A 14,170-nucleotide genomic window follows, 5' to 3' on the forward strand; every position below is an offset into this window, starting at 1 on the left:
CTGCTCCTGCTTTTCCACAATTCTCCTTCCCTGAAGGTGCTGACTCTCGGGTTCAGTTTCACACTCACCTATTACCCTCCCCAATATGTCACCCAGGTGTCTAAATCTTTACACCTGAAGTTCACAAACTGTTTTGCTCAGGGGGCGTCACAATCAAATCCAGTGACTACCCCAATGTACTTTGTGTCAGGCTGGGGTCACTGCGCCCCCCACCCCAACTTTCCATCCCAGTCCTAGCAGTTTGGAGACTGGGATCCGGATGAGTAATGGCGGCCGCAGCTCCCCCAATCCCCCGCGATATGGAAACCGCTCTATCCGCTGCGTAGGCGGACGGCCCGGGAATGCGCATGTCCGAGAGAGAGGAGAGGCTGCGCATGTGCGGGCATAGCCCACCCCCCCCCCCCCCCCCCCTTCCCTTCATCTTGAAGGGTTGACCAATGGGAAGAATTGGAGGACCGGAAGGACTCTGGTCCTCCAGGCAATCAGAGCGCGGGCTTTGTGTGAATGAAGATTGAGCTTCACACAGACTAAAACTTCCTCCTGTGTCCAACATCTGTGAGTAAAACACTTTCTTTTCTCCCCCTTTCCATTTCTTTTCTCATTCTGGGGGCAAATTGTTGACTTGCAGGAACTGAAGGGAAAGGAAGTGAATCCAGGGAGGGTGCAGACTCTGGAAAGGTTGGCCCAGGTCTCTCTCTCTCTTAAAGACATTGACATCCTTTGCTCCCTCAGCTTGACACATTTATTTGTCTGGCTAAAAGGATGGTCTCTTTCCTCATGTTCACAATTAAAGAGGTGGTTTCCCCAGGAGATGGCTGACATTCAAGGGGACAGTAAATTAATATAGGACAGAGATATGTCTAGTGTTGTTATGTGGTACATATTAGATAGATTATTGATGGTTCTGTAATAAAGCACATTTATAATTGTTTCTACTCTTCTAATACAGTAGGTCACTATGTTATATTTTTCCAGTCATGGTCATTACAGCACAACTCGAGTACAAGCCGACTCAGAATGATCCAGTCAGTCCCATTCCCCCTCTATATCTCCGTTCCCCTGCAAGTGTCTATCCAATTTTATTTTGAAATAACTGATTGTCTCTGCTCCCACCACAAGCAGCGGCAGTGAGTTCCAGGAGATAACCACATAAATTGGGAGGATGTATATTTGGTACAGCAGAGTGAGAATAGAGGGAGAGCGTGTGGTACAGAGATTTACAGCTTCTGGGGAATGAGAGAGGAAAGAATGTTCCATAGAAACTCAAATTGTCTGTACTGAATTTCTATCCTGTATACTGACAGTGATGACTTTTGCGAACTCCTTTTACAGGCTATTGGAAGGGGAGGACTTGCTAGAGAGAAATCTCCAAGTAAACATCATATCGAGATCTGACAGAGTATCATTGGTCTTTGAAACTAGAAGGAGAAATGTTTGTTCTGTCTGTGTCAAAATATTTTACACACCAGTGTGACTGGAAAAGCACCAAGATGCACACACCCGAGTGAGAGTGTTTCCAGTGCACTGACTGTGGAAAGAGCTTTAACCAGTTAAACAGCCTGAAAAAAACATCGCACCATTCACAGTGGGCAGACACTTTAAGCGTGAGGCTTCAACCGATCATCGAATCTGGAGAGACACAAGGACACCCGCGCCATGGAGAAACCGTGGAAATGTGGAGACTGTGGGAAGGGATTCAGATCCCCATGTGAGCTGGAAATTCATCGACGCAGTCACACCGGGGAGAAACCATTCACCTGCTCCAAGTGTGGGAAGGGATTCACTCAGTTAGTCATCCTGCAAAATCACCAGCGAGTTCACACGGGAGAGAGGCCATTCACCTGCTCTGAGTGTGGGAAGGGATTCAGTGATTCATCTGCCCAGCGTAAACACCAGCGAGTTCACACCGGGGAGAGGCCATTCACCTGCTCTGACTGTGGGAAGGGATTCACTCAGTTATCCAACCTGCTGAGACACCAGCGAATTCACACTGGGGAAAGACCGTTCACCTGCTCTGTGTGTGGAAAGGGATTCACTCAGTCATCCAACCTGCTGAGACACCAGGGTAGTCACACCAATGAAAAACCCTTGCAATGCTATGAGTGTGGCAGTGGCTTTAAAAGCACTGCAGACCTGATGTTCCACCAGCGCATTCACACCGAGGAGAGGCCGTTCAGCTGCTCTCACTGCGCAAAGAGATTTCGAACATCTTCAAACCTGCAGACACACCAGCGAATTCACACTGGGGAGAGGCCCTTCACCTGCTCTGCCTGTGGGAAGGGATTCACTCAGTCATCCAGCCTGCTGAGACACCAGAGTAGTCACACCAATGAGAGACCTTTTAAATGTTCTGATTGTGGTGGTGGCTTTAAAAACTCTCTGCATCTCATGGTCCACCAGCGGATTCACACTGAGGAGAGACCGTTCACCTGTTCTCACTGTGCAAAGAGGTTTAAAAGGTCATCCCACCTGTGGACACACCAGCGAGTTCACACGGGGGAGAGGTCGTTCACCTGTTCTGAGTGTGGGAAGGGATTCAGTGACTCAACCAGCCTGAGGGAGCACCAGCGAGTTCACAAGTGATTCGAGGGGTTGGATTCTGCTGTTATTGCTGCTGTTAATCACATCCAGGACTGAACCGTGTTCATTCTGACATTTGGTGAAGTGGGAGGGTCGGAGGGTTTCTTTCTGCTGGACTGGCCGGGTCTCATGACTTTGCTTCCAGTGCGCTGAAGCTCTTTGAGCCTGGGAGTGCACATTTCCACTGAAATGATCCACAAAAGCTGATGAAGGACATTTATTTTATCCTGGACAGTAGATGGTGTTTATCCGACCACTACAGGTAGATCTAAAATAAATACATTTGTCTCTGTTCTATTGATTCTACAGCACAGGGCCAGGCCAGTCGGTTCAATTGGTTTCTGTCAGTATTCATGCTCCAAATGAGCCTCCACCCATCCGTCTTCATCTCCCCCATGAGCACATCCTTCTATTCCTTTCTCCCTCACGTATGTATCTAGCTTCCCCTTAAATATATTCATGCGAGTCACCCCAACCACTCACTGTGGTAGCGAGTTCCACATTCTCACTACTTGCTGGGTAGAGGTTTCTCATGAAATTCCTTTTGAATTATTGAACCCCTTCATAATGTTAAAGGCTTCCATCAGGTCACCCTTCAGTCTTCTCTTTTCTAGAGAAAAGCAGCCCCAGCCTTTCCTGAGGGTCAAATGCTCTCAGTTCTGGAATTATTCTTGTGAATCTTTGTTGCCCCTTCTCCAGTGCCTCTATTTCCTTTTTCTAAATGGAGATCACAAATGTTGACAGTACTCCCAGTGTAGTCTAACCATGGTTCGAAACAAGTTGAACATAACCTCCCTGCTTTTCAATTCTATTCCTCTAGAATGGAACCCAATATCTGGGCCCCACACTTTAGATGTGAAGTTATTAGAGATGGTGCAGAGGAGATTTACAAGAATGGCACCATGGACAAGGGACATTAGTCAGTTGCAGGTGTTGGTGCATCTGAAATTTTTCTCTTTGGATCATGGAGTCATTAGGACACACAAGGAGACCATTCAGCCCATCAAATCCATATTTCCCTCAAGAGCCCATCCAATTGCCTTTTTAAATTGTTCATCGTCTCTGCTTCCACCCCCCTCATGGACAGCGAGTTCCAGGTCATTACCACTCACTGTGTGAAAATATTCCTCCTCAAATCCCCCCTACCTCTCCTGTCCAAAACCTTAACTCTGTCCCCCTCCTCCTTGTACCATCAGCTGATGGGAACAGCTTTTCTTTGTCCACCTTATCTAAACCTGTCATAATCTTGTGCACCTCTATCAAATCTCCCTTCAACCTCCTTTGCTCCAATGAGAACAACCCCAGCCTGACGTCTACAATAAGGAGCAAACAAAAGATGTTAATGCCTGAAATCAATTGGGAATGTTTGATTTCTGTTTTAAAGATGTGATGAATATATTGTATTAGACAGTAAACAAATTGGAGTAACTCATCCAGGTGATCAGTGGAATGTATCAATCTGGTATCCACCTACATTTGAGTGAAAGTCAGGGAGCTGTAGATGAGATGAATTAGGATGTACAAGGGTATCATTCAGCCCATCAACTCCATATTTCCCTCAAGTGTCCATCCAATTTCCTTTTGAAATTGTTCATCATCTCCGCTTGCACCACCCACACAGGCAACGAGTTCCAGCTCATTACCACTCGTTGCATAAAACAGTTCCTCCTCATACCCCCCCTGCATCTCTTACAAAAACCCTTAAATCTGTGTCCCCCTCATTCTTGTACCATCAGCGAATGGGAACAGCTTTCCTTTCTCCACCTTATATAAACCTGTCATAATCTTGGACACCTCTATCCAATCTCTCCTCAACCTCCTTTGAGAGCAAACAAAAGATGTTAATGCCTGAAATCAATTGGGAATGTTTGATTTCTGTTTTGAAGATATAAGGAAAATATTGTACTGGACAGTAAAGGAATTGTAATAACTCTCCCTGGGTGTAGTTCAGTGGAATGTAACATTCTGGTTTCCACCTACATTCTAGTGAAAGACAAGAAAGTGGAGATGAAATGAATAAGTTGATCGCTGTATCTTGGCAAAATTTGTCTCCTTTGCCTATGAACTTCTTTAAAAGAAAACCACACTTGAGTCTTCATTCTCTGATTGTTTTATTGATCCAAAAGGTGTAAAAGGGGCCAAACTTCAGCGGAAATCTGGCAGAGCTGAGAACAGACGACTTGTTATGTGGGAACAGGGAGATGAACAGCTCCCAGAGGACAGAGAAAACAAGAGTGCATTGAATCCTAGACGACACCTGGGTGTCAAGGCCACCATGTTTTCACTGCTTGGCATGGGAATGCTGACTCCCTGTACTGGGGACGGAGCGTGGGAAGCCAATTGTTTGAGAGTTTGACGTGGCTTGGGCAGGTACAGATGGTTCAATGATAGGTTTTGTAATTGGTCTGTTCAAATGTTAGCTCGGCAATGATTGGGTAAAATCAGTCTCCATAGACTTTGCGATGTAAAAAAGTATCAGAAGGGATTCCCTGAGCACAGAGATTTGTAGAGGTTTTACATATTGCATTGACTGGTGCCATGGCATCTGGGGCAGACCAGGGAGCATTTACGTGGAGATGGTGCTTCTACCCAGAGTGTACTGGTAATGCTGCTGCACTTTGATACTACTGCTCAAACATGAGCATGTGTCAGGTCTTATTTATACTGAATAAAATCTAACCACTGTCACCAATAAGGGTTATCACTGTGAATCATTTCAGAGTTTGGGAAAAGGGGATAAAGGGTTAATTGACTCCCTGAACCCCATTTTCTAACATCGCTGTGTCAAAAATAAAATCTCATCTCCCCCTCTGGCTCCTTTGCCAATTACCTTAGAGGGACTCACTTTCTGTTAAAGAGCCTGCCAACCCCTCACCCACTTTTCATAAAGTGAAGAAATCTAATCATGAAAAGTCCAAAAAAATCAAATAACTTTTACTGATAAAAGTTTATTAATGAAACAGAACATGGTTAAATAAAACAGAAAATTACTTGAGGATCAAAGACAACCAGAGTGAAAAGATGTGCACAATGTTCTGGGCCCAAATGGCTTCTCTTTGGCTCCTCTGTATCCTGTTCCTGTGACTCCCCACTTTGGACACAGGTCCACTGAACCCAAGTGGTTGTGTCACCATCAGCCCCGGTCACCCCCTCCCACGACCCGATTGGTTGGAGGCCCATTTCCCAGTCAGTACTCCAGCACCTTCCTGTTTCTCTATTAGTGCAATGCCCATGGCAGTTTCCCAACTGGGGCGCAGGCCCCATTATTCTCAGCTAAATTCAGCCCTCAGCTCCATCGCCTGGCTGTCATTGACACCAGCAATAGAGAGACAGAAAGGTGCTGGAAGCTCAAATGGGGAGTCAAAATTTATAGTCCTAAACCAACACTTCAACATTCGTCAGTCAAATACATGTTATTTACACCGGGGTTTTTATTATTCGATTTAGAGCATGGATGTAAAACGCTTTGGGACGTTCTTTGGTCATGAGAGACGTGATGTAAATGTTTCTGTTAAAGCTAAGATTGATGTTACCTGATCTTGTTATCTGTAATCAATTGATTTCAGCCACCCCCAACTTGCCATTTAATAAATTCACTTTGATTCGGACAAGACTTTAACCAATTAAGGCAAAGACAGAATTCTCTGGATAGTAAATTTAAAAAGAAGCTTATTAAAAGAAAAATATTTACTTAACACCTTTAAGACATTGACTTGTACAACTTCATGTGGGTGATCAGTCTGTAGAAGCGTAACCCTCTCTGGCTCCTTCTTTGACAGTAATTCTTGTGGAATTCGGCCTCGGGAGTCTGGCTCTTTCTCTGACAGTAATTTCCTTGGAACTCGGCCTCAGGAGTCTTCAGTACTTGGCTAGCAAGGGAGAACTTCAGAACCTCTACTTTTATCCCCAAAGTGACCATTACCTCAAGTCAGAGTTGGGTCTTTGACATGACAATTGGTCAATTTGGCTCCTAGATTAATTTAATTGGATCCCCAATTACTTACACCACCACCATCTCACATTATCTTCGACAGGAATACAATAGAAATGTTTCATATTATCCCTTTATCTGATTTGATACAATCCCTTATAAGAGTTTCAAATGTTGAGGCAAATCAGAGCTTAAAGGTCTCTCTTGCCAGTACATTTATCTTCACTGCACATTTATAGACAGCAATTAAGTTTTTACATTTTGACAGCAAATCAAACTCTGTCTTTTACTATAAGTACTGATTCATTATTGATTCATTAATTGTAACTCAATTAAGGCTCACTACTTATTACTGACCGGTAGTTAATTAAAACAGCAATCGCTGAAAAAAGAGACGGTGAAGCTTTTCATCTTGCACTCATCAGAACATTCGCAAGAATACCAAATGTAAATGGAACAACAATTTATACTTCATGGGAAGAGAGTGCTGATTGTTGGCAATGGACTCTGATTGGTCAAGGCATTGCCCTGGGGAATGCACCAGTTAGGTGATGACTGACAATTAACTGCCAAACTTTACTTAAATTCAAACTGGGCAGGTTGACTCTGATTGGTCAAGGCACTGCCCTGGGGAATGAACCAGAGCACGGCTGTCGCCAGTTTTGTTCAGTTGAAACAGGTGAATGTGTGTACATGTTCATTCTGTCTGCAAAGAACAGAGCTCCGTGTATTAATATTTGTAGCTTCTAGAACGCATAAGTGTAAGTCCGACTGATAATCTTAAATTGGTTGTCAGTGTTTTTCTCAGAACAATTTAGGATTGTTTAGCAAGTGTTTCCATTCGCGGAATCACATGTAATGTTGGTCACTGTGGTTTTAGATTTGCAAACCTCAGTATAACTCAGGTTCATTACTTAACAATTACCTGTTTCATCACTGGGCTTTTAATACAAGACCAACGTATAGTTAATGAAGAAATGTTACAGATGTGAAACAGCTGCAGGAAGTCTTATGTTAGAGTTGAAATGGTTTCCTTGACCTTGTTACTTATAGCAGTGAATACAGTATGAAAGTGATGGATTTTTAAATTTGGTTACCCATCCCTATCTCCAGTTTCCTTCATTACAACAGTGACAACACTTCAAAAGTACTTCATTGGCTGTAAAATGCTTTAGGAGGTCCTGAGAGGTGCTATAGGATGCATTTTTTTTCCAATTGTCCACAAATTTGGATACATTACACTCGGTCCCCACATCAACATCATTAATAAAGAATGAGTCTTAATTTTGTGGAATAACCATGTCTATGGCGCCATTTCAAATACTCTGTGAAAATCCAAACACACTATAACTTGAACGATTTGTTTTAAAACACAGCGAGTTGTTCTGATTTGGAATTCGCTGTCTGAAAATGGTGTGAGGAGCAGATTTGAATCTATTGGTCAAAAGGGAACTGGACAGATTCTGGAAAGGAAAAGAAAATTGCAGGGCGATGGGATTAATTGGACAACTCTTTCAGAGAGCCAGCATAGGTATGATGGGCTGAGTAGCCTCCTTCTGTGCTCTATGAGCCTCGGGTGCAGTTAAAGCGAGTGGTAATCACCTGGAACCCACTTCATATGAGGGTAGTTGAAGCAGAGATGTTGGAATGTTTTCAAAAGGATGTTGGATGGACTCTTGAGGGAAATAAACCTGCAGGAATACGGGGATGGAACGGGGCAATGGAACTGAGTTGTTTGCTCTACAGAGAACTGGCATGGATATAATGGGCCGAATCATCACATTCGCTACAGTAAAGACTCACTGATCTAAAAAAGAGATTCTCTCCAACTGACTGAAGTCCCTCATCCCTGGGGCCATTATCGTCAATCTCCTCTGCACCCTCTCGAAGAACATCACATCTTTGCTAAAGTATAGGGCCCAGATATAGGGTTCCATTCTAGAGGGATAGAATTGAAAAGCAGGGAGGTTATGTTCAACTCGTTTCGAACCACGGTTAGACTACACTGGGAGTACAGTCAACATTTGTGATCTCCATTTAGAAAAAGGAAATAGAGGCACTGGAGAAGGGGCAACATATATTCACAAGAATAAAACCAGAACTGAGAGCATTTAACCCTCAGGAAAGGCTGGGGCTGCTTTTCTCTAGAAAAGAAGACTGAAGGGTGACCTGATGGAATCTTTAAGACGATGAAGGGGTTCAATTGAAATTCAATGAAAATCAAACCCTCTGACCCTCCCATTTCACCAGCTGTCAGAATGAAAATGGTTCAGTCCTGGATGTAATTAACAGCAGCAATAACAGCAGAATCCAACCCCTGGAATCACTTGTGAACTTGCTGGTGTCTCAGCAGGTGGGATGTATCACTGAATCCCTGTCCACACTCCGAGCAGGTGAATAGCCTCTCCCCAGTGTGACGTCGCTGGTGCTTCTGCAAGTTGGATGGATCACTGAATTCCTTCCCACACACGGAGCAGGTGAATGGCCTCTCCCCGGTGTGAACCCGCTGGTGTTTCAGCAGTTGGGATGATGATCTAAACCTCTTTGTACAGTGAGAACAGCTGAATGGTCTCTCCTCAGTGTGAATGCGCTGGTGGTCCCTCAGTTCCCGAAGGCTTTTGAAGCCACCCCCACAGTCAGAACAGTGAAAAGGTCTCTCATTGGTATGAGTGACATGGTGTCTCAGCAGGTTGGATAACTGACTAAATCCCTTCCCACACTCAGTGCAGGTGAACGGCCTCTCCCCGGTGTGAACTCGCCGGTGTCTCCGTAGGGTGGATGAATCACTGAATCCCTTCCCACACTCAGAGCAGGTGAACGGCTTCTCCTCGGTGTGAACTCGCTGGTGCGTCAGCAGGCTAGAGAACTGAGTGAATCCGTTACCACATTCGGAGCAGATGAACGGCTTCTCCCCAGTGTGAACTCTCTGGTGTGTCAGCAGGCTAGATAACTGAGTGAATCCCTTCCCACACTCCAAGCAGGTGAATGGCCTCTCCCCAGTGTGGACTCGCTGGTGTGTCAGCAGACTGGATGACTGAGTGAATCCTTTCCCACACTCCAAGCAGGTGAACGGCCTTTCCCCAGTGTGTACTCGCTGGTGTGTCAGCAGGTTGGATAAAGCACTGCATCCCTTCCCACACATGGAGCAAGTGAACGGCCTCTCCCCGGTGTGAATGCGTCGATGAGTTTCCAGTGCAGATGGGGAAGGGAATCCCTTCCTACAGTCCCCACATTTCCATGGTTTCTCCATGGTGCAGGTGTCTTTGTGGCTCTCCAGGTTTGACGATCAGTTGAAGCCTCGTCTTCACACAGGACACGTGTTCAGTCCCTGCCCACTGTGAATAGTACAATGTATTTTCAGTCTGTGTAACTGGTTAAATCTCTTTCCACAGTCAGTGCACTGGACTCTCACTCAGGGGTGCGTTTCTTGATGTTATTTCTATCACAAGGATGTTTAAAATCTTCTAAAGCAAACAGAACTGGTAAAAATTTCTCCTCGATTCGATGTCCGCTGATGTTCAGGTCCCGCTGAATCTCGTGACTCTGTCACGTTGTTTGGTATCCATCTGTCGATCCTCTGCTCCTGACATCCTGTAAAAGGAGTTTTCAAAAGTCATCACTGTTAGTATAGGATAGAAATTCAGGACAGACAGTTCTAGTTTCTTTGGAACATTCTTTCCTCCCTCATTCCCCAAAACCTGTAAATCTCCATCCCACACACTTTCCCTCCATTCTCACTCTGCTGTACCTGATACACACCATCCCAATTCTCCTGAAGGACCGATTCCTGCCGATCGACAGATCCATGCTCACTGCTTCCTGTCCAGCAGGACCTGAAAATCTTCCTGCAGGCTGCTAGCCCAAATAAATCTGTCTAATGTACAGTATGGTATTACTGCATTAAAGATAGTTGGGGGAATGGGAGGAATTTCAATTAGACAGCGAGTGGTCAGGCACTGGGACTCGCTGCCTACAAGGGAGATGCAAGCAGAGACGATCAATGATTTCAAAATGAAATTGGGTGAGTACTTGAAGGAAGTAAACTTACAGGATAACAGGGATATAGAGGGGGAATAGGACTGACTGGATTTCTGTAAGAGAGTTGGCATGGACTGAATACAATCTTTCTCTACTATTATGACTCTGATTGGAAATATATAATGTAGCTACGGTACTATATTATGAGACTAAAAATAATCACAAATGAACTTTATTACCAAACCACGCATTTTCAAAAGAAATAGAAAATAAAAATATAAAATGCTGGAAAAATCTCAGCAGATGAAGAGCGTGTGAGAGGGCAGAGGGACGGGTCTAGGTGGAGGGAGATTATTGGAGACGGGTGAGAGGGTCTGTTCAGGAGGGTGAGGGGGAGGACTCTGGGTCAAAGAAGGGAGCACTTAGGCAAAGGAGCAAGAGATCAAAGTCACGGCGAGCTCGAAATTCATTAAGGTGAGGGTGTGAGAGGATAAAGCTGAGTCCTTTGCTAAGGAAGGATCATTCAGCGTCAGACCGGGAGAAGGTCAGAGGGTATTGTGAATTCCAGGCCAGGGGTGAGATTAGAAGAGAAGGGATCAGAGGGAAGTGAAGGGAAGAGAGATCTGGAGGGCGATTGGTACCCAGCGGATATTGGAACTAGAAATCCTCAACACCTGAAAGAACGAGAAAAAGTTTTTTTTTAAAAAAGTGTCAAATGAGTCGAAGGATGAAATGAAACCGCGGGGCATTTTAATCCCTTTCCTCTGCTTGTCTCTGACTTTTTTTAGTTAGTAGCACATCTGCTCCAGGCACATGTATTGCTTCTTTTCTAGTCCCATCTCCATTCCCTTTGGACCTGGAGGAATAACTTTTCTGTCATTCAACCTCTCCTGTCTTCCACCCTATCCTTTTGTCCTTGTTCCATCCAACCCTCGCTCAAAACCGAGGACATCTCTAACTTTTCCCAGTTCGGATGAAAGGTCACACACTGGAAACATTCACTCTGTTTCTCTCTCTCTCTCTACACAGATGCTGCCAGACATGGTGAGTTTTTAATTCCAGCATTTTCTGTTTTGATTTCAGATTTCCAGCATCCGCAGGATTCTGCTTTTCGATGAGCTGTCTTCCCACAGCCCATTTCCACAGGCAGCCCCAAGAGTCACAGCCTCTGGATCTCTCACTTTTTTTTTGTAAAAATATACTTTATTCATAAAATATCTTCAATCACATTCAAAACCATTTCAAAAACAACATTACAAGGGTACAATCCAGGTTAAACTTTTACAAAATGTATCACCAGGTGCATCAGTACAAACAATATTACAATCATTTACAGCCTTTCATTTTGATCTGTACAGCCCGAGGGGCTCTAAACAGTTCCCAGTCTCTCGGTGCGCTGTGGTAGAAAGGTCTTAGACAGCGACCCTTCCCCATTGCGCCTTTGCGGCAGCTGCCCCAAGCTTTAGTGCGTCCCTCAGCACGTAGTCCTGGACTTTGGATTGTGCCAGTCCGCAACAATCGGTCGGGGACAACTCTTTGTGCTGGAAGACCAACAAGTTTCGGGCAGACCAAAGCGCGTCTTTCACCGAGTTGATGATCCTCCAGCTGCAGTTGATGTTTGTCTCGGTGTGTGTCCCTGGGAACAGCCCGTAGAGCACAGAGTCCTGTGTCACAGAACTGCTCGGGATGAACCTCGACAGCAACCACTGCATCTCTCTCCAGACTTTCTTTGCAAAGGCACAATCCACAAGGAGGTGAACAACGGTCTCTTCCCCACCACAGCCACCTCGAGGGCAACGTGCAGAGGGGGTGAGCCTCCTGGCGTGTAGGAAGGATCTGACGGGGAGGGCCTTTCTCACCACCAGCCAAGCTACGTCTTGGGCTGGATCTCTCACTTTTTTTTTGTAAAAATATACTTTATTCATAAAATATCTTCAATCACATTCAAAACCATTTCAAAAACAACATTACAAGGGTACAATCCAGGTTAAACTTTTACAAAATGTATCACCAGGTGCATCAGTACAAACAATATTACAGTCATTTACAGCCTTTCATTTTGATCTGTACAGCCCGAGGGGCTCTAAACAGTTCCCAGTCTCTCGGTGCGCTGTGGTAGAAAGGTCTTAGACAGCGACCCTTCCCCATTGCGCCTTTGCGGCAGCTGCCCCAAGCTTTAGTGCGTCCCTCAGCACGTAGTCCTGGACTTTGGATTGTGCCAGTCCGCAACAATCGGTCGGGGACAACTCTTTGTGCTGGAAGACCAACAAGTTTCGGGCAGACCAAAGCGCCTCTTTCACCGAGTTGATGATCCTCCAGCTGCAGTCGATGTTTGTCTCGGTGTGTGTCCCTGGGAACAGCCCGTAGAGCACAGAGTCCTGTGTCACAGAACTGCTCGGGATGAACCTCGACAACAACCACTGCATCTCTCTCCAGACTTTCTTTGCAAAGGCACAATCCACAAGGAGGTGAACAACGGTCTCTTCCCCACCACAGCCACCTCGAGGGCAACGTGCAGAGGGGGTGAGCCTCCTGGCGTGTAGGAAGGATCTGACGGGGAGGGCCTTTCTCACCATCAGCCAAGCTACGTCTTGGTGCTTGTTGGAAAGTTCTGGCGATGAGGCATTCTGCCAAATGACTTTGACAGTCTGCTCGGGGAACCATCCCACAGGGTCCACCCTCTCCTTTTCCCTCAGGGCCTCTAGGACGTTACGTGCTGACCACTGCCTGATGGACTTGTGGTCAAAGGTGTTTTTCTGCATAAATTTTTCCACCAGGGACAGGTGGTACGGCACGGTCCAACTACTTGGAGCGTTCCGCGGCAGCGTGGCCAGACCCATCCTTCGCAACACCGGGGACAGGTAGAACCTCAGCACGTAGTGACACTTGGTGTTTGCGTACTGAGGGTCTATGCACCGCTTGATGCAGCCACACACAAAGGTGGCCATCAGTATGAGGGCGATGTTGGGCACGTTTTTTCCCCCTTTATCTAGAGGCTTGTACATCGCGTCCCTGCGGACACGATCCATTTTCGACCTCCAGATAAAGCGGAAGATGGCTCGAGTGATCGCCGTCGTGCAGGAGTCTGGGATGGGCCAGACCTGCGCCACGTACAACAACAGCGAGAGTACCTCACACCTGATGACCAGGTTCTTACCCGCAATGGAGAGGGAGCGTCGCTCCCACATGCCCAGTTTCCTTTTCACCATAGCCACTCGCTCCTTCCAGTTTCTAACGCATGCCCGGTCCCTCCGAACCATATCCCCAGCACCTTCAGGCCGTCAGCCCTGACAGTGAAGGGGACAAAGGATCGGTCAGCCCAGTTCCCAAAGAACATGGCCTCGCTCTTCCCACGATTTACCTTGGCTCCCGAGGCCAGTTCGAACTGGTCGCAGATGTGCATCAGTCTGCGCACCGACAGCGGATCCGAGCAGAAGACGGCGACGTCGTCCATGTACAGGGAGGCTTTTACCTGAGTGCCTCCACTGCCTGGGATCGTCACTCCTCTTATGCCCGGATCCTTCCTGATGGACTCGGCAAAGGGTTCTATGCAACACACGAAAAGGACAGGCGAGAGAGGACAGCCCTGCCTGACTCCAGATTTAATCGTAAAGCTATCTGTTTCCCACCCATTGATTGAGACTGCGCTACTGATGTTAGTGTAGAGCAGTTGGATCCAAT

At 46.1% G+C, this 14,170-nt stretch overlaps 4 protein-coding genes across 6 annotated transcripts in view; 3 read left to right on the forward strand and 1 right to left on the reverse strand.

Annotated features, from left to right (window-relative positions):
- LOC144697932 (uncharacterized) overlaps positions 1–5,437 on the forward strand; it is a 273,791-nt gene extending 268,354 nt beyond the window's left edge. The window contains exon 10 of the mRNA XM_078569892.1: positions 1,610–5,437. Coding sequence (XP_078426018.1) covers positions 1,610–2,583 — 974 coding nt within the window. The 3' untranslated portion in view covers positions 2,584–5,437. The remainder of the gene's footprint in view (positions 1–1,609) is intronic.
- The window catches only part of LOC144697248 (uncharacterized), a 420,900-nt gene that overhangs the window by 94,303 nt on the left and 312,427 nt on the right, over positions 1–14,170 (forward strand). The window lies entirely within an intron of this gene.
- The window catches only part of LOC144697079 (uncharacterized), a 280,076-nt gene that overhangs the window by 44,417 nt on the left and 221,489 nt on the right, over positions 1–14,170 (forward strand). The window lies entirely within an intron of this gene.
- Positions 8,759–10,092, reverse strand: LOC144697087 (uncharacterized). The gene has a single exon (XM_078568903.1). The coding sequence runs from the start codon at positions 9,759–9,761 to the stop codon at positions 8,835–8,837; it is 927 nt and encodes a 308-aa protein (XP_078425029.1). The 5' UTR covers positions 9,762–10,092; the 3' UTR covers positions 8,759–8,834.

The sequence above is a fragment of the Cetorhinus maximus genome, chromosome 23 (assembly GCF_964194155.1).
Source record: "Cetorhinus maximus chromosome 23, sCetMax3.hap1.1, whole genome shotgun sequence".
Classification (NCBI taxonomy): domain Eukaryota; kingdom Metazoa; phylum Chordata; class Chondrichthyes; order Lamniformes; family Cetorhinidae; genus Cetorhinus; species Cetorhinus maximus.